The sequence below is a fragment of the Elgaria multicarinata genome, chromosome 5, assembly GCF_023053635.1.
Source record: "Elgaria multicarinata webbii isolate HBS135686 ecotype San Diego chromosome 5, rElgMul1.1.pri, whole genome shotgun sequence".
In the NCBI taxonomy this organism is placed as follows: Eukaryota; Metazoa; Chordata; class Lepidosauria; order Squamata; family Anguidae; genus Elgaria; species Elgaria multicarinata.
The window spans coordinates 47,817,542-47,840,640 of record NC_086175.1 but is presented as its reverse complement, the minus strand read 5'-3'; the positions used below and the strand labels follow the sequence as shown (position 1 = coordinate 47,840,640).

At 41.7% G+C, this 23,099-nt stretch overlaps 1 protein-coding gene across 1 annotated transcript in view; it reads left to right on the top strand.

Annotated features, from left to right (window-relative positions):
• OCA2 (OCA2 melanosomal transmembrane protein) overlaps nucleotides 1-23,099 on the top strand; it is a 175,383-nt gene that overhangs the window by 125,188 nt on the left and 27,096 nt on the right. The window contains exons 19-22 of the mRNA XM_063127501.1: nucleotides 2,658-2,785; nucleotides 6,971-7,030; nucleotides 8,681-8,785; nucleotides 13,840-13,933. Coding sequence (XP_062983571.1) covers nucleotides 2,658-2,785; nucleotides 6,971-7,030; nucleotides 8,681-8,785; nucleotides 13,840-13,933 — 387 coding nt within the window. The remainder of the gene's footprint in view (nucleotides 1-2,657; nucleotides 2,786-6,970; nucleotides 7,031-8,680; nucleotides 8,786-13,839; nucleotides 13,934-23,099) is intronic.

The following is a 23,099-nucleotide window of genomic DNA, read 5'->3' as shown; positions in this document are numbered from 1 at the left end:
GTGTTCCCTTTTTCTCTGAATCTTGCTCTTTCATAGTCCTATGTTTGAATATTTTCCTTGAGAAATTCCATATTGAAATTCAGCGTTCACATGATATCTTAAGAAATATCGCCTTAATATTCCCTCCCCTCTTTCTGAACAAGGAATCTACAACATACTAAAAAATACAAACATCACGGAAGTGGAGTAACAACTTCAGCTATCTATATACTTCCTTTGAGACTGAACAATATATGCAAACTCTCTGCATTGGGAAGCTCAACATAATAAATGTTTATAGAATCCTCCTGTCTCTGTTGCTCATTAGAAAATGTATCTGAGCAAAACAGAAATGAGTAGTGGCGATACCCACACAACAGCATGCATATGCTGGACAATTTTTATTTATTTATTTATTTACAATATTTATATACCGCTCCCCATTGAAAATTTTGGAGTGATGTACAAGATAAAATAAAATAAAAACAGCATAAAACACTTTAAAATATATTTTAAAAGAAGCAAAATGTACAGTGAACCGTGGCTGGTCATTAAGGAAAGGCTTCCTGGAATAACAATGTTTTCAGGAGGCGCCGAAAAGAATACAAAATTGGCGCCTGCCTGACCTCCAGAGGCGGGGAATTCCATAGGAAGGGGGCCACCACGCTGAAGGCTCTTCCCCTGGTGGACTCCAATCGGAGGATGGGTCTATGTGGAACCACAAGGACAATGGTGCCCTATCACTTTTCAAGAGATCAGGGGGGAATCCACACGTCGTTTTCAGGGCGCTTCCATCCGCCCCTAGTGCACCCCGAAAACGATCGTGTAACTTGCCTGTAAAAGAGACGAGGAAGAAGCGTCCTTGCCGGTGGCGCCGCCACCCACAGACCTCCTCGCCGGCTGGGATGGAGAGCTCGGGGGAAGAAGGCGGAGTGGAGAGCTTCTTCCGCTCTCCACCCCGCCTTCTTCTGCCGAGCTCTTTGAGCCGGCCGGCGAGGAGGGAGTTGGGTGCCGGCAAGGACGCTTCTTCCTCGTCTCTTTTACAGGCAAGTTACACGATCGTTTTCGGGGTGCGCTGGGGGCGGATGGAAGCGCCCTGAGAACGACGTGCAGATTCCCCCCTAGAGACTTATGTTTGGCATTAAAACATAGATTTTATGGTTTCGCACACTCTGCAGTATAGTGCAACAGGAAGAAGGTGGTGAGGGATGCACAGCAGGAGGAAGAGAATTAGAAAGTGGGTGGAGGGAATCACAAGGTGGTGTAGCAGGGAATGAGGCGGTCAGGCGTAAGCGGGGCTGTTGGGCAGCAAAGCAATGGATGGGAGGAGGAGGAGAATTAGGAAATGAGTGAAGGGGTCACAAGGGTTCTGATGGGTGCATCATTGGGTCCTGTTGGATGCAGATGCACCTATGGGTGGTGCTTTGCTGGCCCCTGGCATATATGAACCACATAAAATGTGCAATACATATTACCCTTCTTTGAATGTAAGCTTGCAATTTTCATGTGCACTTAGCACTGTATGCCATCCCACCGCTTCCTTCAGGGGCTTTCAGCTGGAATTTTCCATGTGTGAACCACAGTTCTCTGAGTAAAGATAATGCTTCTGGCTAGATGTGAATACACCACGTCACTCTGTTGGCTCCCCCAAATAAGGAATGATTGTCATTGTCAAATCCGAGCCTCTTTGTGAAAGTGCAGCTGCTCAGTTTTTGATTTTGGTTCACAGCAGAGAAATTTGGTAATAATAATAATAATAATAATAATAATAATAATAATAATAATAATAATAATTTTATTTATTTATTTGTTACCCGCCTCTCCCTCTGGATTACCATATGAAAAGGAGGACAAGGCTCCTGTATCTTTAACAGTTGTTAAAGAATTGAAAAGAGAATTTCAGCAGGTGTCATTTGTATGCATGCAGCACCTGGTGAAATTCCCTCTTCACAACAGTTAAAGCTGCAGAAGCTAGACTAGAGTGACCAGATATAAAAGAGGACAGGGCTCCTGCAGCTTTAACTGTTTTGATGAAGAGGGAATTTCACCAGGTGCTGCATGCATACAAATGACACCTGCTGAAACTCCCTTTTCTATGCAGCTGTTAAAGATACAGGAGCCCTGTCCTCTGTTTCATATGATCATCCTATACTGGGTTAGATGCAAAGCCAGGACAAATTTAAGGTTGCAGCCTTCCCTACAGCTCTCATGCCCCTGACCGGGCATGCCAGGAAGACATTTAACAGGTCTTCTATGGAGATGCAGAGATGAGAGACTTCCCACTTGCTGAATTAGTGCTAGATATGTAAAGCACAGTAGCCAGAAAAAAAGGTGGCAACCCAAACATAGAGAGTTTGATCTAGATTCAGGTGCATGCAGCTGGGTGTGGCAGAAGAAGATTTCCCATACACCTCCCATACCTGCTGGGTAGAGTGAACTATGGTACAGGGGAGATCACTGAAAATTGGAGGAGGTGTCTTCTGTGAGAAAAGCCCTTCCATTTATGAGAGGAAGTCTTGGATCCAACCCGTACTATTTCAGAGAATATGCTATTGCACAACATAACCATGTTTTTAATCTACCCGCAAAGTAAATGATTAATTGCTGGTGCAATACATGTAGATGGTCAAAAATGGATAAGGCTGTATTCCTGATATTTTTCCCTTCCTTCTTTTCAGGGTGGATTGCTATGTTGGGAGCTATATGGCTTCTTGTGTTAGCTAACATTCATGATTTTGAGATGATTCTGAACAGAGTGGAATGGGCAACACTCCTTTTCTTTGCAGCATTGTTTGTTTTAATGGAGGTAAGTTGTTGTTTTTTAAATTAAAAAAGCACATCCATTTTTGCATGCTGCATTGTGGTTTTAACTAGGGTGCAAGAATGAGATTGTAAAAGGTCGGCCATTACTTTGAAATGATAGAGATGTTAAAACGACGATTTTGTTAATATGCAGTAGGAACGTGCATTTCAGAGTACATCTAGGATGTGTGCCTGATGCATGAGGGACGTGCATTGGATTAAGGTGAAGATTTGAATCCAATGTTTATCCCCAAATTCAGGAGGGAGCCCAATTCCCCCCCCCCAATCAAAATGGCATCTGGAGCTGCTATAGAGTGCCCCAAAGGGTGAAAATTAGCTTGTTTGGGACCCATTTGGGACTTTGTAGCAGCTACAGATGCCATTTTGTTTATTCCCCTATTTTTGGCATCTGTGGGTGTGCAGGCCGTGGGAATGGGCTCCACACTTCCCAATGTTGCCCAGCCCTGGTCTAGATAGACAAACGTCTGAATACAAACAGCAGAATGACCAGCAAATTACTCCCTGTTTCTATCCATCCAATCAAGCTGGGTGATAACAATAAGAGCAGAGCTGCTACAGCATCTTACTTTTGCAGGTGGGTGACAGCATGAGGAAGTAAATTTAGAATGGGTCTTTCCATCTTTCTTATATGTGAATATGGCCCCTAAGCCTAGTTTTCTGCTACAACCTTTAGCTATGCTACCTTTTGCCTCTGATGAGGCTGTATTACCAGCTGAGCCACACAAATGCCTTTCAGCTGAATTGTTTTTCTGCTGATGTTCTGCACAAGACTGGCTGGTTATGGCTCCCAGTTGTGGTGTCATTTCCAAAGCCGTGCCTCATTGCCTATTCAGCCCCTGACTTAACGGGGGAAAGAAAGAAAGAAACTTCAACAGGTTAAAGCTACTGGGAATTAAGGTTATTTTGAGATGGTTATTCTGTCAGAGGCATCTGCGTTGTATATTCCCTCTGTCTTTTATGCCACTGCTGACACGATGTTTGCTCTTTGTTTTCTATGCTCTTTGGTCACCCACTGGAGCACTTAACGTTTGAAACAAAGACAGGTGAATGTGGACCATGTACTAGTCTATGTTTTCTGGGAGATGTATTGTTGAGGCTACAGTTTGCTGATTCCCATTTAGATGGCAGTTTGGGTCTGTGAGTGTTTCACCTGTCTGTGTTGCAGTAAACATGTAGAGCATGAACAGGAGATGCACATCTCTATACATTTTTGGTAGGTGTGTCATGGAATCATGGCTCCCCTATACCTGTGGAACACTAGTGGACTCAGCCTGCACAAAAAGTGTCAAGTGAATCACGGTTACATGGAAAGAGAGTTCATAATCAATCTGACTGAATACCTTAAGAGAAGAGCAAACGCTCCTCATTTTAAAAGAAGGTAGGATCTACTCACATTTTGTAGCTCCAAATTGTAAGCTGTTTATTGAAGAACAACTAAACAGAAGTGAACAGGAAAATGAAAGTAAAGCACAAGAATACTCTGAGGGTGCAATCTTTTGCTCTAACCCAATGGAGTGAAGACTTAAAATGTAATTCTAACATGTCCCATTAGTACTAGAAATACTGGATACATGTGGCTACAACAGTTAAACATTAGCAGCAAATATAAAATGGACAAAACCCTGTTTTTTAATGTATAAAAGGGCAGTGTCTGTGCACTTGCAATATCAAAGAATGCTCAAGAACATTCTGCCTAAGGGGAGAGATAGGCTCAGTAATAGAATGTTGAAGATGAGTGCACTGTCTTGGGGGAAATGGATAATTGCGTTGGTTGGACAAAATCTTATACTAGGCCTATGCTGTTTTTAGTTGATGTGAGGGAGTGCATTTCAAATACTAATTCCAAATACATAGTCAGATTTTAAGCTACAGATCACTAATTACCTTATAAATATGGACAACTTTGAACTAAGGCTTTGACAAAACTCCTAAGGTACAATAATAGGTTTACCTGAGGCAACTATAAACTACAAAGAATCTTGTGGTAGTGGTACCTTAAAGACTAACACATTTATTCTGGCATAGGTTTCATGGACACTGTTCACCATATGCATGAAATGTTAACCTCAAATTGACAAATTTATATGCACATGATGTATGTATGTGGATTTGTAATCTGTGTAGTCAGAGATAATTGAAATGCAAAAGGTTTACAACTTTTACATCTCTCCAACCACAGTATGTGTATAAATTTCCTAATTTGGAGTTATCACTTCATGTATCTGATGAAATGGACTGTGCCCATGAAAACTTAAGCTAGAATAAATATATGTGTTGTATGTGTTGTATGATGTTGTTATGATGTCCCTACTAGGGATGTATGAATTCTGGAAAATCCGTTCTGTTTTTGTTTCACAGATTGTCAGGTGCCTTTTGTTCCATCATCCAATCATTGAAAGGATTGTTCTTTCCAATTTTCTGAATTTGCACAAATGTCCCTCCGTCCAAATGTACAGATCCCATAAAATGCACATTTTTGTGCTTTAGCCTATTGGGAAAATGGAACTTCTCGGCTGGTGTTTTTTATTTTACATATTTTTCTACAACTAAATCTGTGTAAAATTCTGGAAAATTAAAAAAAAATAGTCTGCAAGTCTGTGGAATCCAAGCCAGTCCACTGTGGAATCCATTGGTCGGATTCATAGAAATCCAAACTCATCTGATTCCATTGCAGATTTGTTCTACATCCCTAGTTCCTGCTCCTGTGATCTTTTTAGTTTTAGAAGGGAGTGGGGAAAACCCTAACAGCTAAAAAGAACAAAGGTTGCCCAGAGTCTGCGGGAAAGGGCAGCCTATAAATAAAGTAGTTTAATTCCCCATTGTTGTCTCGGGTATATGAGTATATGGACTTGGTCAGCTGGGATGGTCTGGGTTATTTTCAGAGCTGGAACTTTGTTTGATATCTTAGCAAAATATTAGATTTCAAACAGTGATTTAAAGCAACGTATCTGTTCCTTGAAGGCAGCTGATGTGTAAACTTTGAAGCATTGCTCTAGAAGGGGATAAAAAGTTTGTATCCTTACCTTTTGATTAAATGTGATCTCTAGTGCAGCAAACACACACACACACGCACACACACACACACACACATATGTTGGGGATGGCCCCAGCACTACAGCCCCTTTCCACGTTAATCATGTGGAATCCCCTTTATGTGCAGAATCAGTGAAAGCTCTCCCAGGTCCCGCAGAGCCCAAATCAGCCATATTTTGTATTTGTTGGCAAGTCCTGCAGCTTGCTGCTGAGTGATTCTGGTCAGTACCCACAATGTGCCTTATGGACTCATAGAACACAGGAAAGTGTCATATACTGAGTCAAACCATTTGTCCATCTAGCTCAGTATTGTCTACACTATACAGGAGCCACTGTCTAGAATTTCAAGAAGGGGTATTTTCCAGCCCTATCTGGAGATCCATGGGGTTTGAAGCTAGGACTTTCTGCTTGCAAAGTGTGGGTCCTGCCAGTGAGCTACAGGCATCCTCTTAACATGGCCAGAGTAGGACAGTTAATATTTTTATCCATTCTGAGATTAAAAAACCTAACTGGCTGCTTGTAGTTTCAGTTAAGTGATAATGGAGACCAGGGGCTCATCTACACCAAGCAGGATATTCCACTATGAAAGTGGAATATAAAAGGCAGGAGCCACACTACTGCTTTATAGCAGTATTGAAGTGCACTGACAACCGTTGGAGCCCATGATACATACCACTTTCATAGTGTTATATTCTGCTTGGTGTATTTGTGGCATGGGCCCCAACAGTTGTCAGTACACTTCAGTACCACTATAAAGCAGTAGTGTGGATCCTGTAGTGCACTTCAATACCGCTATAAAGCAGTCGTGTGGCTTCTGCCTTTTATATACTACTTTCATAGTGGAATATCTACTTGGTGTAGATGAGCCGCAGCTCTTTGTTTAGGAGAATTGTAGATAATATGTGTCACAGTTATTTTGGGTGAGATGAAGTAGTCAAAGTTATACCTTTTATTGAACCAGCTTATCTTGGTAAGAATTGTAATAAATGTTGTCAATTAAAATATTTTAAAGATATTTTTTGAAAATATTTTGTCCTTGAAAGACAATCAATTCTGTACTAAGGGGTTATTTACTAAAACATTTAAAGTGTGAATTTTACATATCTGTTTTAATTTAATATTTTTTTCAAACTAGGCTTTGGCTCATCTTCATTTAATAGAATACATAGGAGAACAGACAGCTTTGTTAATAAAGGTATGCTTTATAATAATTTGTTCACTCAGAAAAGGAGACATTTCTGTACTGCCATCATATTTGTGGTAGTGATTAAATTCTGTTGTCAGGGCTTATTTCTTACTTTTTCTCCTGTGATTCTGAATAAACTTGTCATGGCAACAATAAAATTATGGGAAACACCCCACCCCCCATACCCTTTTACTTATATGGCCCTAATGTGGTCAATAAAGCAATCTCATTGCAAGTAGATAGTGACTATCCTTTCTCACAGATGACATTATAGATATTTCCTACCTTTTGCACTGCGGTGAATGCATAGATAAGTCAGAGGTCACCATCGTTGAACATCTCCTGAGTCCTATTATAGAGAAGACCCTTGGAATTCTTGCCTTGGGTTTTTCGCCTTACATTGTGCCCTTCCAGCAAGGTGTGTGTGTGTTTGTGTATTTGGAGGGTGGTCTATTGACAAGCCTTAAAGCTCCTTGCTACTCTTTGTGATTGCTCCCTGTTTACCTACCTTCTCTAAGTGAGTGAGCAATGGAAGGTGCAAGGGGAAGGAGCACCAGTACTCACCTTCCCTCCCTCTCCAGATGGTAGTGGAGCGACAGGGCAGAAGCAACAGGGAAGAGATTAGGTTACTTGGGGTGGAGACTGAAGGCCTCTTTTGCAATGGTCTCTCAAGCCTTGCGGGTGGACACTAGTTATGAAAGCACCCAGGAAGAGTATCCACGGTCCAGAGGTTCTCCTTGCATCTAAGGCTTCCATTACATTTGCATACAATTTATGGGTAACCCCTTTAGAAACACTATATGATTAGAAGCTATAGCCAAAAGAATTTGCTGGCGAGTTTAATGGTATTTTATTTATTTAATTATTTATTACATTTCTATACCGCCCAATAGCCGGAGCTCTCTGGGTGGTTCACTGCATTTTAGAAATGTCCACAGTTGTTTTTAAATATTTCTTCAAATGTGCGTACGTTGTCAAATGCATTTGTCTTTGCTTGCAGAATGTATTGTAAGTTCAGAAATGTATAGAAATGTCTTTACAGCAAAATACTTTTGGATCTGAAAGATGCAAATTGGGTAACTCTGTTTTTTAAAAAAGTTTCCCCCCCCACATCCTTATCTACTATACAGAATCCAAAATAAGAAAACTGCAGGTACAGTACCCTGAGCAGGAAAAGATGTAATAAATAAGAAAGGAAAATAATAATGGACAATATTATGGGTTGGATCTGGACTTAGTCATACTTAGAGTAGACCCATTAAAATTAACAAGACTTAGGTTTGTTATAACCAACTTGAATCCCATTGATTTTAATAGGTCTACTAAAATATGATTTAGTTGGGATCCAACCAAATGAATATATTAAATTACAGCTTTTGATAACATTGATTTATTATTAAGAATAAATTCAACGTTAGAAATATTAACATATTTAAACCAACCCTCCTGCCACTTTCCTGATGAATCAGACAACTGTTATACTATTTTTACTTTACATTTGGATTTTCACATTGGGTTTCGAAACGTTGGGGTGTATTTATGTGGAAAGACCTGCAGAATGTTTGTTCCAGTTATAAAAGGAGCAATCAATTTAATAATTTCAGTTGCAAAATAATAGCTTTTAAGGCACATTCATTTTATTGTTATTTTTAATGCCAGGTGGTGCCTGAGGACAAGCGCTTGACAGTTGCTATCATTTTAGTTCTCTGGGTCTCTGCTCTGGCATCATCCCTAATTGACAATATTCCATTCACTGCTACAATGGTAAGTTTTCTTTGCTTCCTTCATTTAGGGATAAGAAGTACAATACTGGAACATTGCTGAATGCCTGGGTCACTGCAGGTTTCCTTTCAGTCCTCCCACATATTCGTTTACAAACACTGTTTCTGCAGACCCTGTTGCTTTGTTGCCAAGGAGTCCCTCTTGTTAGTACTCTGAGAAGAGAGATTTAAAATTCACTGCAGCACGATAAAAAATAAAAGTGCTTTAGATTAAACCTGGATGCCTTTCTTTTCTTGGCCACCTTGAAAAATTGCACCCTAATCCAAAGAGGAGGGCAACTTTTTTTTCTGTGGAAGGCTGTGTTCCCTTGCAGGTTAACTGGTGGGGTCCACATGTCAGTGGTTGGGTGGAGCTGAAGGCAGCGATGGGCAGGCTCTGAGCCAAATATGGGCGGGGCACCCCTTTCCTCTTTCTGCCACCCCTTTTCTCTCGCTCCCTTTATCTTTCTGCCCAGCAGGCTGACAAGGAAGGAATAGATGGCTCAGCCCAGAGTCTGAACTGATTGTATGTGAGGCATATTTGAATTAAACTGAGGGCTGCATGAAATTATGCTGGGGGCTGAAGGTTGCCAACCCCTGATATACTGCACAGTGCATGTGTGTCTGTGTGTGTCCGTGTTTTGCAGACAAGGAACATTCAGTCATGCTACCAGAAATGCTAGTGTTAATGCCAGTGCAGGGTACATAATGTAATCCAAGAATAACAAGAACGAGATCTTTACTGAATGTGAAGATCATGTGTAATGAATAAAAGTAAAAAGAAAAAAGATAAGTGGTATTGGATAAGATCTCTCTAAAACGCTGTGGAAAGGAAGACCACCATTTTAACCTTTGCTAGTGCAGAATTGGCTCCCCACTCGTATTTGCCAGAGTCAGGGAATGTCAGATTACCAAAGTGCAATATAAATATAAATTAAAAGTAGTATATGATCAAAAGAAGGAAAATTGGTGGTTACACTTATTCAAGATTGATTCAAGATTGATTCAAGATTGATTGATTCAAGATTGATTTAAGAATTTCTTTACCACCGAAAGAATAATCCAATGTCGGTGACAGTAACCATGCCAGTTTTGATACAAAAGTCGATCTTAGAGGGCCATCCTGTGGATCTGAGGGGGCCGTAGGATGTTGCAGATCTCCTCTGGGGTCAGAGACAGAGCTCTGACCTCAGAGGAGGAGATTTGATCATTAATCCCTTCCCTGCCCCAAAACTGCCACAGAAAGCTCTGCAGTAGCAGCTCGTTCTCCTAAGCTCAGCGCAGCAACCTTTGGAAGGGAGGAAATGGGCATTTGGGGCTGTGGCGGTGTAATGGGCAGGGAGGAGAGTGGACATGGTTCTTCTGGATCCATGAGCCTCTCAGCTCCCTTCCCATCCCACAGCAAGGTAAGAGAGTTAGATAGGCTCAGAGGCCTATCTAAGTTAAAATGCGTTTAAGGTTGAACGGGAGTCAAGAAAACCCTCTGTTATCTCTCTCACCTTGCAAGGCTCTTGTTGGAGGGCATCTAATCCATAGGATTGTACCCCATACCAAGCACTGATGAGGGATCATTCCTACAGTATATTACAACCTAAAGAAATGACATTGCTCATCCAAGTACATGTTCCTGCCTCCCAGGAAGTGTGGATAAAGCTACATTTAATAAGGGTTCTCTGCCCAAGCATTTCTTTCTTCTGGATCCAGAAACTATCCATCTTGTTTCTGATTGATATGTTTTCACAAGATGGAGCTGGAGGATTGCTTACCATTTCTGCCCAAGTACAACTTCAGCTCAAATAAGAGAGCTGCTTTGGCACTAGCTATGGCTGCAGGAGAAATCACAAAGAAAACCTGTATGATTTATTTTGATAATATTGATTGTCTCTTTTTAACATTTCCATGGGTATGCTTGAAGCAACTGTTAGATCTCTTAAGAGCACCTGGGCCACATGATGGGGGGAATTATCGGAACTGCAGTCCAACGTATCTGGAAGGCAATAGGTAGGGAAAGGCTGGTTTAGAGGTAACCCAATTGGATTTAACATCAAATTACCAGTAATGAAGTAAGAGCCATGCAGTGGCAAGATCAGTTCCAGATGGGTTCCTTCAGCAGTAAACCAGAACTAATGTTCTAATGTGAACATAGCCACAATCTGCTTTTTTAATATATATAAAGTAGTTTTTCCTATTTACAGGTTCACAATTGGCATTTTAAGCTAGGATAAATATGGTAAATTCTATAAGATATGATTTAAATTTAATTAAATCTTTCCTGATATTTTTTTACAGTATTGTTTAAGCAGGAGAGGTTCTCAACCAGCTTTAAAACCTAATTTATTTGTTTAAAATGACAGCTTCTTAGCATTATTAACTTAAAAGTCCAGGAGTTCTGCCCTCAGAACATTATGCAGAAAAAAAAACTTATTTTCAACATGTTCTTTATTTTAATAAGCCACTATTGTACGCCGCATATGTTGAGCCATCTGTTTATATCTTTCTGTTTTATTACTAGGGCCCAGAAATGGTTATATTGAATCACTCTTTCACACTTTCTCCTTAATACAGTATAATAAACCATTGTGCCAATTAACACCGCACAACATGTATTCTCTGAATAAGTGGCAAAATGATGTATAGGAGGGGAGGTTGGTGGGGAAATGATACAGTGATCTTGAGAACTTATTATTTTTATTTTTTAACCTGGTCCTATTGCCAAATAGGCAGTATCATGTCAGTTGACAACCCAACAAAACATTGCAGTTAAAATCAAGCTAAAACAGCGATACACTAAAAACCACCACCACCTACTATTAATTCAGACAAAGAGCCAGGATTACTCCCTAAAGCTTCTTGCAAAGAGCAAGCTCCTTGCCAACTTTCTCTGGTGAAGGAGTCTCACAATACATGTACCACCACTGAAAAGTCCATGTTCCTTCTTGTGATCAGTCTTGAGTACAGGTATCCAGGTACCTGTACAGGTACAGGTATCCAGTATTGAGTACAGGTATCCTCCCACAACGATCTTAGAAATTCCACAATCCAGTCACCAGATTTCTCACAAACATACAAACTGAAAATGGCCAAGATGGAAACACGAAGGCAACCCTTGTACCACAATTCCACACTTATTCCTCCTATGGCCTGGTAGTGGCTGCTGTAGTCAGTACCAGCTCCAGGTTCCCAAGGGCCCTGGGCAAGATACCCTCAATGGCCCTCCTGCCTCAGTGAGTCTACCTTCTCACCACCTCTGTCACCAGCTGCTATTGCTTCTCCTCCTCCTCCTCCTCCTCCTCCTCCTCCTCTTCCTCCTCCTCCTCCTCCTCCTCCTCATGGCTCCCACTTGCTTGTTTGTCTGGCAGAGAGCCAATGAGCAAGTAGGCAGTGGCATCTCCTGCTCTTCCTTCTCACCATCACTATTATCTGAGGGAGAGGGAGAAGTGGAAGGAGCAGGTTGCAAGGAACAACTACTGGAACTTTAGCGTTGATGCTTCTCTCTTCTGCAAAATAAAGACTCTATTATTCTCTATATAGGCCAGGTATAAACTGAATAAATAAATAAATAATGTGAATATGTGGTAAGATGGTGCACGTGTAGGAAGGATGCTTGGGTAAGTGACATAGCGAGACCTTTGTCATGCGAGGCAGAGTAGAAGCACTGGATTTTTCCCAGGGTCATCCCTGGGTCATCCCTGTACATCCAAATGATGCACAGGGCATCCTGGGAGCAGGCAGGGATGACCCCTCTATTTTCCCAGGATAACTGCTTCCTGGGAGGCAGGAACATGAAAAACTGATTTTTCCCATGGTCCCAGGACCATCCTGAGGACCGCAGGTGCTGTGGGCACCCATCCCAGCTTCTTCCCTCCTCCCCATGAGTAGCGGGGGTCAGCAAAAAGGGAAGGAGCCAGTCCGGGGGGGGGGGGAGTCTAGGGATATTGGGGGTGGGGGGAGCAGGGGAGGTTTTTTTTTTTGAAAAAAACACACACTTATTTTTCCGGTGGAGTGCAATTGTGCTCCAGGCTTGTTTTTGTTTTGTTTTTTAAAAATGGTGCCCGTGATGTCTCTGTGTTTCTGGAATGTCACGCTGGTGTTTGTATGCTAGGAGATGATCCTGAAAGCAGGTAAGTTCGGGATCGTCCCCCCTTCCTCCCCAAAAGCCCTTAAATGTAGAAAGGACCTCTGTCACAGGAGTAGAGAATTATTATGTTTAAGTCAGAAGGCCCATGCAAAGCTCCTTTAGGCTTTGGAATCCTTTTTCTCTCTCTTGTGCTTGTGTGGTACTGTGTGCATGTGGTCCTTTCTTCTGCATTTCCAGTTTAGTGCTATCTCATGCTTATGTCACCGGCAGCACAGAAGCCTGCCTTCTGGATGCAGTTTTAGATTACAGATATATTTCACTTGTATGGCAGCAAGGTAGAAAGCGTGGAGCGGAGGCGGTGCAGCTATGATTTTTGTATTGCTTTTAAATGGAGAAAGCACAATAAAGGACAAATATAAACTCATAATGCAGAATTTAGACAGTGTTGTTCCTGTTGCTTCAGAAGGAAGAGGGGATTAAAAGCGAACAGAAACTAATACCACATTCATAAAGCCACCAGATAATTGCAGTGTGGCATAATTAGAGCAGCCAGTCTTATGAATGCAGAGCTTCGTGACTTGGAGAAAATTGATCTGTCAGATAAACGGAGATTGATAAACTGATACAGAAAGTCTTCCAAGAGCAAGCTAGAAACAACCAGGCACTTCCTCAACCCCATTTAAAAACAGAATGCCTATTTTTAATTGATTACCCACCTCCATGCTAGATTTTCATTTAGTGGGGCATTATGGGGGAGCGGAACAGCCCTAAGAGAACTGTACCATGTGCATCCGCTGAAGTTTTGAAACAATGCTAAGAAGAGCCCTGTCACAGTTTTGAAAGAAATAAAAAGTTAGGCAGTAATTTCATTGTTATATAACTTGCCTCTAGTCTGTTTTACTGTAATTGATCATCTGGGGTGATCAATGGGTATAGTTAATAATATTTTTTCTATTATTATTTTAATTTCTTCTTTGCAGATCCCTGTACTTCTCAACCTGAGTCAAGATCCTGAGGTTAACTTACCTGTGAAGCCCCTGATCTTTTCTTTGGCCATGGGTGCCTGTCTTGGAGGTAATCAATGATAACAATTTTATGCACTGCAACAGTTCCTTAAAAAGTTTATACCAATACGTAGAGCTGAACGTACCTATTAAATTTGGGGCTGCAACTTTGTAAGCCAATCAATCAGTTACATTAAGTTATTAAAATCCATTGCAACTTTTCACCAAACTAACAATGGACCGTTTTGCATGTCATACTAAACCACCAAGAGATTAAGCCACAGTGGGTTGTTTCTTTGTGGAACAACCTTTGGTACATTCAACAGACGATCAGGGTTGCCATGGTTTGTTTTCCCCCTCCTTGACCCTGAGTCCTCCAGCTGGCTCCAGCACATGTCCTAGTATCCTTTGCAGCAGAATCCATCTTATCTCCTCATCCTAACACCCTCCCAGCTCCAATCGTTACCCCTTTTTGTTCATCGCCGTTCCCCCCCCCACCCTGGAGTATGCAAATGAGGTCATATTTTTTACATTCTTTTTGAGTCCCTGAAAATTGCACAAATGTGTTTATGACTTTCCCCCCTCCTCAGTCTCTAGCAACAGTGCACTTGCAGCTCTCTGATATGTGTAGTCTTGCCTGGTCAAATTCCTCGATGTTTCAGCCCACAAAAAGAACATGGAAGTGGGTAGAGAATTTTCAAGGAAGTTGACACGGCAAGGCTGCATATAGGCTATACTGTGACCAAATTCTATCACTGAAATTGTCTTTAACAGCTGCACCAAAGGCAGCTTCGCCTGACACCGGAGATTTGGTGATGAGAAAAAGCTGCACCTGTTGAACTGCTGCAGGCCATGAGCTGCTAAAGGGACAGAACTACTCTCTAGGGACAAAGAGCCAAACTTCACATTGGCCTGGTTCAGACAACATGCTAAACCACAAAATGGTTCATGGAACGCATTAAGGTCAGCATGGTTTAGCGTGTTGTCTGAACCAGGCCACAATGGTAGTAGCATAATTTTCTTTAAAAAGAAAAGAAAAGAAAAGAAAAAAGAAAAAGAAAAAAGAGCGCCAGCAAAGTCCCATGAGCCAGACTGGGACCATGGCATCGGAAAGCGGCTACTGTTGGCACAAAGCTACTATTAATATGAAGCCAATTGAAACAGGACTTGAGTAATGAAGGGTGTAAATTTTGAAATTAAATTTAATCCTGCTGATAGTTTGATCTGTTGGAATACACTGTTTAGCTGGCTGGGTTTTTAGATTAAGTGGATTTATATTCTACCAAATGTTATTACTCAAGCAAGCAATCCCTCAAAGGAGTTTTGTGGACTTGGGTTTATTTGTAATTTATAAGAATAATACAGAACAGCCATCTGGGTTCTCTTTAATTGATAGTTGTGCTGATTATTCCCGTTTATATCCCACAAATATTGGCTATGCATAAGTTACAAAAACAGAATTTGTTAAGACAAAAACGAAGAAACCAAAACTTTTGTTTGTTTGGCCCAAATAAGAAGTAAATAAGAAAGAATAATAAATATGATGTTGAGTTTGTTTAGTGACTCATTCTGAAGTGTTTTTGAACTATTTAATTTGAAGGGTTTTCAGTTGAAAAAGAAATAGGGAGGCTGCTGTTGTGCTCATGTCCTGCTTGTGGGTTTTCCATCAACAGCTGGTCAGCCACTGCGTGAACAGAATGCTGGACTAGATGAATCCTTAGTCTGATCCAGCAGGGCTCTTCTTACGTTCCTAGTACATTAATCACCATTTCAGCAGAACTCATAACCACCATTTTTCCTTTGCATGTTCTCTATTTGAAGTTATCAAAAATCGTATTAATTGCAAGTAAAAAGAGATATCTGTTGATATTATTGCCATAATAAATATGTGTGTGTGCTTAGTTTATTACTTCATTGCTATTCTGCCACCAGGTTAGAAAGCAGATCTGAGCAAAGTGACAGCCATTTTAAAATTCTTCCTCTTGCTCTTCGCTCTGCTCATTCTGTCCCTCCTAATGGTCTTCCCCACAACTTCCTTCTGCTAACACCTCAGCCAGCGCCAGTGCATTATCACATCAAGAGCGTTGACACTTTCTTCCCATTCATTTTCCTCCCATGTCTAGTCTCACTTTGTAGACAAGTTGGTGGAAAAACAGATTATCATTGGAGTCACGTTTCTGCCACTCGTGACAAAGAGGAAAGTAGCTGCAATCTAGAGGAGAGTTAATTCTTGAGGGGGACATTTGTGAAATGTGTTGTGCTTTACGTGAAAGAGCTTCTTTAATAAAATAAATAAAATATTGCTCCATTAATACATTTGGGCAACAATGTTGCCTTATTCATGAAATAAATATCCTTCCTAGTTAATTAAATTGAAGGGGGAGTGGGGTGTCCCCATTTCATGAAACTGGAAATGCCGTTTTTTGATTTTTTGATAAGGAACCTTTTTTTTTTATAAGGAACCGTTTGCTTAATTTGTGCTGGATTTTGCTTATTTCATATAATAGACCAGGATGATGACGATGATGATAATAATAAATTTATTTCTTACACACCTCTCCATTTTGAACGAGGAGGGGAACAACAATAAATGGAAAAATACATAAAACTGAATTAAAACATAATATACATTGTTAATAATATACTGCTAATTTACAGTGTAATCCTCAGCATGTTTATTCAGAAGTAAACCCCATTCAGTTCCATGGGATTTACTTCTGAGTAAATATGTTTAGGATTGCAGCCTTAATTGTTTTGGCATAGGTTTTCCGTAATTTGTGTGATTTCAAAACTTAGGCAGAGGATTTGCTACCCTTTAGCATTGGGATCATGGGCAGTTGCTTGGAGATGCATGAGCTTCTCCAGTGGCTGATGCAAAGGCAACGCTAAAGAAACACTGTCTGTGGCTGGAAATGAGTCCTGGGGTTCCATACCAGCTTTTCTCTTCCATTGCTCCTACTTTTTCATGGAGGTCCCTCTTGTCTTTTTGAATGAACATTCAACATTATGTTGCTAACCAAGGTAAAGATGGTGCGAAGTATAATTAAAGCTGCCCTCAAACTCCCAGTTTTACAAATTTCATTTCCTAGTTTAAGAAGGATTTTGAAATAGTAATTTAAAAGCATCTTTAACAATAGACAGCCATAGTTAAATACCAAACCAAGGGGTTGCATGAGAGTAGAAGGCAGCTTACTATCATTTGTTAAACAGTGGCTTGGGGGGGATTCCACACGTCATACTGAGGGCGCTTCCATGCGCCCCCAGTGCGACCCCAAAGCGATCGTGTAACTTGCCTGGCGAAGAGACGAGGAAGAGGTGTCCTTGCTGCCGCCGCTGCCGCCCACCTCTCTCCTCGCCGCCTTCTTCTGCCGAGCTCTCTGACCCGGCCGGCGAGGAGGGAGGTGGGTGGCGGCGGCGGCAAGGACGCCTCTTCCTCGTCTCTTCGCCGGGCAAGTTACACGATCGCTTTGGGGTCGCACTGGGGGCGCATGGAAGCGCCCTCAGTACGACGTGTAGAATCCCCGTAGCATTTGTCTGCGCTGCCCTCCAGTAGTTGCCTTAGCTGAACAAGAAGTTATAGTCCTTGCTTGTTCCTATACCCAAAGCAAGAGAGAGTGCCATCCCATGAATGGTCTAGGAACCATTCTATGAATTCTTACCTTAATGACACATGTATGACAACGTTATAATTAGGGCTGAGCTGAGACAGGGAGACACTTATTGTGAAAGCTTTTACAAGCTGTGAAAAGTGCTTTCCTTGGTAATTGGGTGAGCTGCAAATGGAGGCAACATTGTTTACCCAGAGAGAGAGAGAGAGAGAGAGTACTTCCTGTCCTCACTATGAATTGGCTTTGTGACATGGTTACATAGCCAAATCTGATTGGCATTGTGGCACCATCACACAAATGTGTGTGTATTTCAAAGCAGCTTGTGTTTGTGTGATCCCTCATTGGCTAGGATCGTGTAGTCAGGAGAAGGGAATTTAAAACTGGCACTGAAGCAAGAACTCAGCAGTACTGATGAAGGTTTCAGGGAATATTTTAGATGCTATATAATGCTACTTTTGTAACAGAAATTTAGGTGGACAATCACTAGAGTAACAATGTTAAATAATGCATTTATATTGCATTAAAAACCTTTAAGGTTTTGGATTGCTTGTTGCATTTTAAAGCAGGCTATCCCTAGTAGGATAGAGCTTCGGCTGTGGGGCGGTATATAAATGTAATTAAATAAATAAATAAATAAAATAGGAAAGATTAAGTCAAATCCTTATCAATTGGGTTATGGTTGGTCAGAGGAGAACTGAAATCCATCATCTCCTGGTTCTATACGGGGCAGAATAAGAGCTTTAGAGGCATCGTCTTTCCACTCATATCACATCAAATCTGTTAAAAGCAAACAAATAAATGAATGAATTGCCCTTACAGTTCAGAGCTCACTCAAAAAGATGCTTTTTCTGAAAAGTCTGCCTGAACTCCTGAATTTTCCATCCGCCGGGGAAGTGGAAACAGAACAATCTGCCCACTATAATTGTGCCAGAGCTATCATTTGCTTCCACTAATTTTGCTATTACCACTGCTGCAAAATTTTAATACAAATTCTATGTACAGACTGTATGAATTTTGTTGTTGACAGTGTTGCACTTTTCGCTAGGCACACATCTACTATTTCATTAAATGACAATTTCTTCCAAAATTTTCTGAGCCTGTTTAAGTCCTGTCAATAAAAAATCCTTTGACAGATCCTATGTCTTCCTCTTCTTAGGCTAACATTGCAATTCTCCTTCCGTAACCCATCTAGCTCTTCCTTTGTTCTCAATTCCTGTCTCAAAGTATAACTTAATGCCCATTTACCAATCAGTTAAACTCTCCAAAACTCTCTTACACGCGTCTTCTTCTTCTGCCTTTCAAAGGGCCTTGCTAGACCTGCCGGGATAAGCTGGCAGGGAGGCAGGGTGACGGCGCGCTAACTTTAACGCGCGCCGCCCAGCCTCCTAGACGCATGACGCGCAGGGACGACGGAAGCCCTGCAGCGTCGGCCATTTTTTTTTAAGTTTAAAGGGGCCATGTGCGGCCCGAAGACTGCGGAGAAGGTAAGGGGTTTTTCTTAGTTAACCCCCTCATCCGCAACTGATCCCTTCCTGATCTTTCTCTCCCTCCGTGTCCCGTGTGTCGTCTCTCCTCCTTCTCCCTCCGTGTGTGTGTGTGTCCTGTGTCGTCTTCCCTCCGTGTGTGTGTGTCCTGTGTCGTCTCTCCTCCTTCTCTCTCCGTGTGTGTGTGTGTGTCCTGTGTCGTCTCTCCTCCTTCTCCCTCCCGGGATCTCCCCCGGCCGATGGGCACAGCGCTCAGCGCTGTGGCCAGTCCGCGGCTTTTTGCGGCTACTCGTGAGTAAGCGATTAGCCGCAAAAAGCCATGGAAGTAGCTAGACGTTCCCCAGCCCTGGCCTCAGGCCGGGGCTGTGGAAAAGACGCGCCATAAGCGACTTCGCTTATGGCGCGTTAGAGGAGGCTTCAGTGCGGCCTGGGGCCGGATTCCCCTGTGTGTCATGTGGAAGCACAGCAGGGAAACTGGCTCTCAAGGCGCACTAAGGCCTCATCTAGCAACGCCCAAAGTCTCCCCCAACGCATTGAATGAAGGTATTCCTGCTTTGTTTGCATCTGCACTCTATCTCACCCCCCAATATATCCCAATTTACCCAGTCATTTTCTGCCCATGTTTTAATTTGCTCTTAATGTACGTGCTTTCTTTCCACCCACCCGTTATTCTCTGAGCTTCAGGTATAAAAACTATAATCCTTTTCTTGCCTGTCCTCAACAATCCATTCAACTGCCTCAGCTATAATCTGCTTCCAGTTTAGCCGTCCTATTATCTCCTTTGAAGCCCAGAGTGCATTTGGGTTTGGTCTACAAGCCTTAAACTTCTAATGCTTCAAGCATGTTTTTAACAGCTTTGGTCTTTTGATCTGCTACTGTTAGTCACAACAGCTAACAGTATTGGCACCTGGGGGTTGGCACCTGGCGGCCCTTTCTGAAAACAGAAATAAATATCCAGATAAATACCAAACATGGGCATTTCCAAAACAGCCAAACAATCCATGCAGTATACTATTCTGTTTTCATGGATTCCTGGGTTATTAAGAACCTCTTAGCCTAAAGCTTGGACCTGGCTTTGGCAAGATGTGTTTCTTATCAGTAGAGTCAGCCAGGAGTTATTTAAAGCAGACATTTTTGTTGTCGTTGAATGATTTGTAAGTGTTTGGTTGATCCTAATAAAAGTATTATCCTATTGATGTTTAATTTTTTTTGTTCTAATGGATCAATGCAGCTGCAAACATTTTAGGAAAAGACCAATTCTTTTAAAGTGTTATTTTTTTCTAGTCTTTTTCATTGCAAACTATCTCCCCAAATTAAATTTCTCTTGCAAGTTCACTGAGTAGATAAAATAGACTGGCTGTTGCAGAATTTGTGCAGTTTTGTTCAGTGATAGCTTGCTGAAATATCTTTCAGCTTCTGGCACAGTCACTGAAAATGTCCCCCCAAAACATGCATGCTTTATTGAAAATGAGTGGCAGCTTGCATGTATGTGTGTGTAAATCTCATTCAAGGTAGTTCATACTCTTTTCCAAAAGGTAGACTTGAATATACAGATGCAACATTTATAGGGAAAATTCTTAAAAAGAATACTTATGATGCAGATATTTACACGCAAGTATTTTGGGCTTGTATAACCTACCGCAGCACTGGCTCCCACTGACGCTTGGATCAATGTCCCTGATTATTATAGTGCATTGTCTCTCCGTCTTGCTTATGCACAAGGAACTCTGGTTCTCCTAGTTCTTGAGAGAGTATGTCGCCTATGGAAGCACAAATTGCCAGCAACTCACTGTTCAGAATGTTGCTTCAGCAAATCTCAGAAGATCCAAAAAATTTCCTGCTGCTATCTCATTTGAAATGTACCTCAGGATCTTGCGTCTGTTGTAGTCTCTGGCACATTCCTGTGGCTATCTTAGGCCTTAGCTAGGCCTAAGGTTTATCCCGGGATCATCCCGGGGTCATCCCTGTTCATGTAAATGACACACAGGATATCCCAGGAGCAGGCAGGGATGACCCCGGGACGATCCCAGGATAAACCTTAGGTCTAGCTAAGGCCGTAGAAAGGTACTTCCACATGCTTGGCTTGCGTGTAGAAACCAGGGGGTGAGTGAACATTTGAGGCTTACACCCATACTGTTGCCTTTTTAACTTCCTCTGGAAGACCCCTTCTAGAGGATAGCCAGCTTCACTTCTAGTTTGAGTCACAACCTCTGTGGCCTGGGTTTGTCTTTTTGAATAGGCCAGGCTTCTTTCAACCCCCTCCCCTAATGTTTCTCTAATAGGTCTTTCAGCTTCCTGAGGGAACAATGGACAGAATGTTCTCAGATATGGTTTTTTTCAACTTGCAAGGGAATCATGTTCAAATTCTGACCAGAGGCTACAGAGCAGGAGAACCAAACTGGATGTAATAGGTTTTCAATTACTACTGGGATTAGTGCCATTTTGAAACTGTCACAAGCTTTTCACAAATACAGCCTGTCATGGCTAACTTCTTGCTGGTCCCTGTGCTTCAGTCACATGTTCTCTGCAAGACGAGATGCCGGAGTTGCCCATCTTTTCCAGGTCTCTCATTTCATGTTACAAATTGCAAGTTTCTGGCCCAAGACCTTCCTGTTTTTGTCAAGATCATGGCATGCTGCTTTGTGCAGATCTCATTCTGGTGCTCTGCAGTCAGGGTTCTTCTTGCTTGAACCAAAAGCAGCCTGTTACAAAAGAAATGACAAATGACAACAAGGGGCAGCTCATCTAGAAGCTCAGACACAGGCGGCTGTATTAATTCATCAGCTTGGAAAGGAAGAAGGTACCTGCGGGCATAGTTATCATTTTTATGATGTAGCTTGTCTCCCCCAAATATCAAAGGAACAGCTTCTCCTCATCTGGATCATACCAAGGGTCCATCTAGTCCAACACTGTTCACACAGTGGTCAACCAGCTGTCGACCAGGAACCCTCAAGCATGACATGTTCCATATTTTAACCTACATAAATTTTTGCTGTGTGGTTTTATTGGTTGTTTTTATGCTCTTCATGATTTTAATTTTTGTGAACCGCCCAGAGAGGCTATTGGGTGGTATAAAAAATTGTAATAAAATACATACATACATACATACATACATGTGGGCAATAGCACCCTCCAGCCCATGTTCCCCAGCAACTGGTATATAAGCTTGCTGCTTCTGATACTGGTACTCTCAGTGAAGACTTTCAGCCCAACAGACTCTCAGCCCAACCTACCTCACAGGGTTGTTGTTGTCAGGATAAAATGGAGAGGAGGAGGATTATGTATGTCCCCTTGGAGGAAAAAAGGTGGGATATAAATGTAATAAATAAATATAAGCAACAGTAATCAAATCAAAGAAATCTAACTGCAAGCAGCAATAACAGAAATAATGCATTAGATATAAAGACGGTAGTGGTAACACAAAAACTAAGGTAGGCTTTATGCTACAGCTGCTTTGATGTGTGAGGCCCTTTGGTGCCAGTATTTTTCTAAAAATGCAACAGTTGCTCATGACTACAGCACAGCACCCATCTTCTACTGTTAGTTTTACCCTACCCTGTGCCTGCTTACCCTACCCTGTGCCTGTTTGCATTCTCTTCCCCTCCTTATTGTTTTACTATGATTTTATTAGATTGTAAGCCTATGCGGCAGGGTCTTGCTATTTACTGTTTTACTCTGTACAGCACCATGTACATTGATGGTGCTATATAAATAAATAAATAATAATAATAATAATATTTATAACATGATCTAGTGCTGTGCACAAGTGCACAGTGTTGTAATCCTGGAAGAGGTAGGTGGAAGTTGAAAGGTCATGTATGTTCTCTTATTTGTATTTCTATAAGCCTCAGTCTACAGGGGAAATGGAAGGGCATGCTGCCATTTCACTTTCCCCTTTCTCTCTTTTTTCAGTCCTCTGACAAAAAACAACAACTTCTCAATTTGCATGAATGGAGGTTTTTCTTTTTTAAATCCCTGCATGCAGGAGGGGGAAGATGTCAGGAAGCCAATGGTGGGGGTGGGGAAGATTTAATCTTCACCTGCTGGTGCAATGGGGTCCCAATCTGTAATGGTGCTGCACACACTTACACTAGAGTAAAAGACAAGGGGTGGGCATGGTCAGGTATGTGCTACGTAATTAATG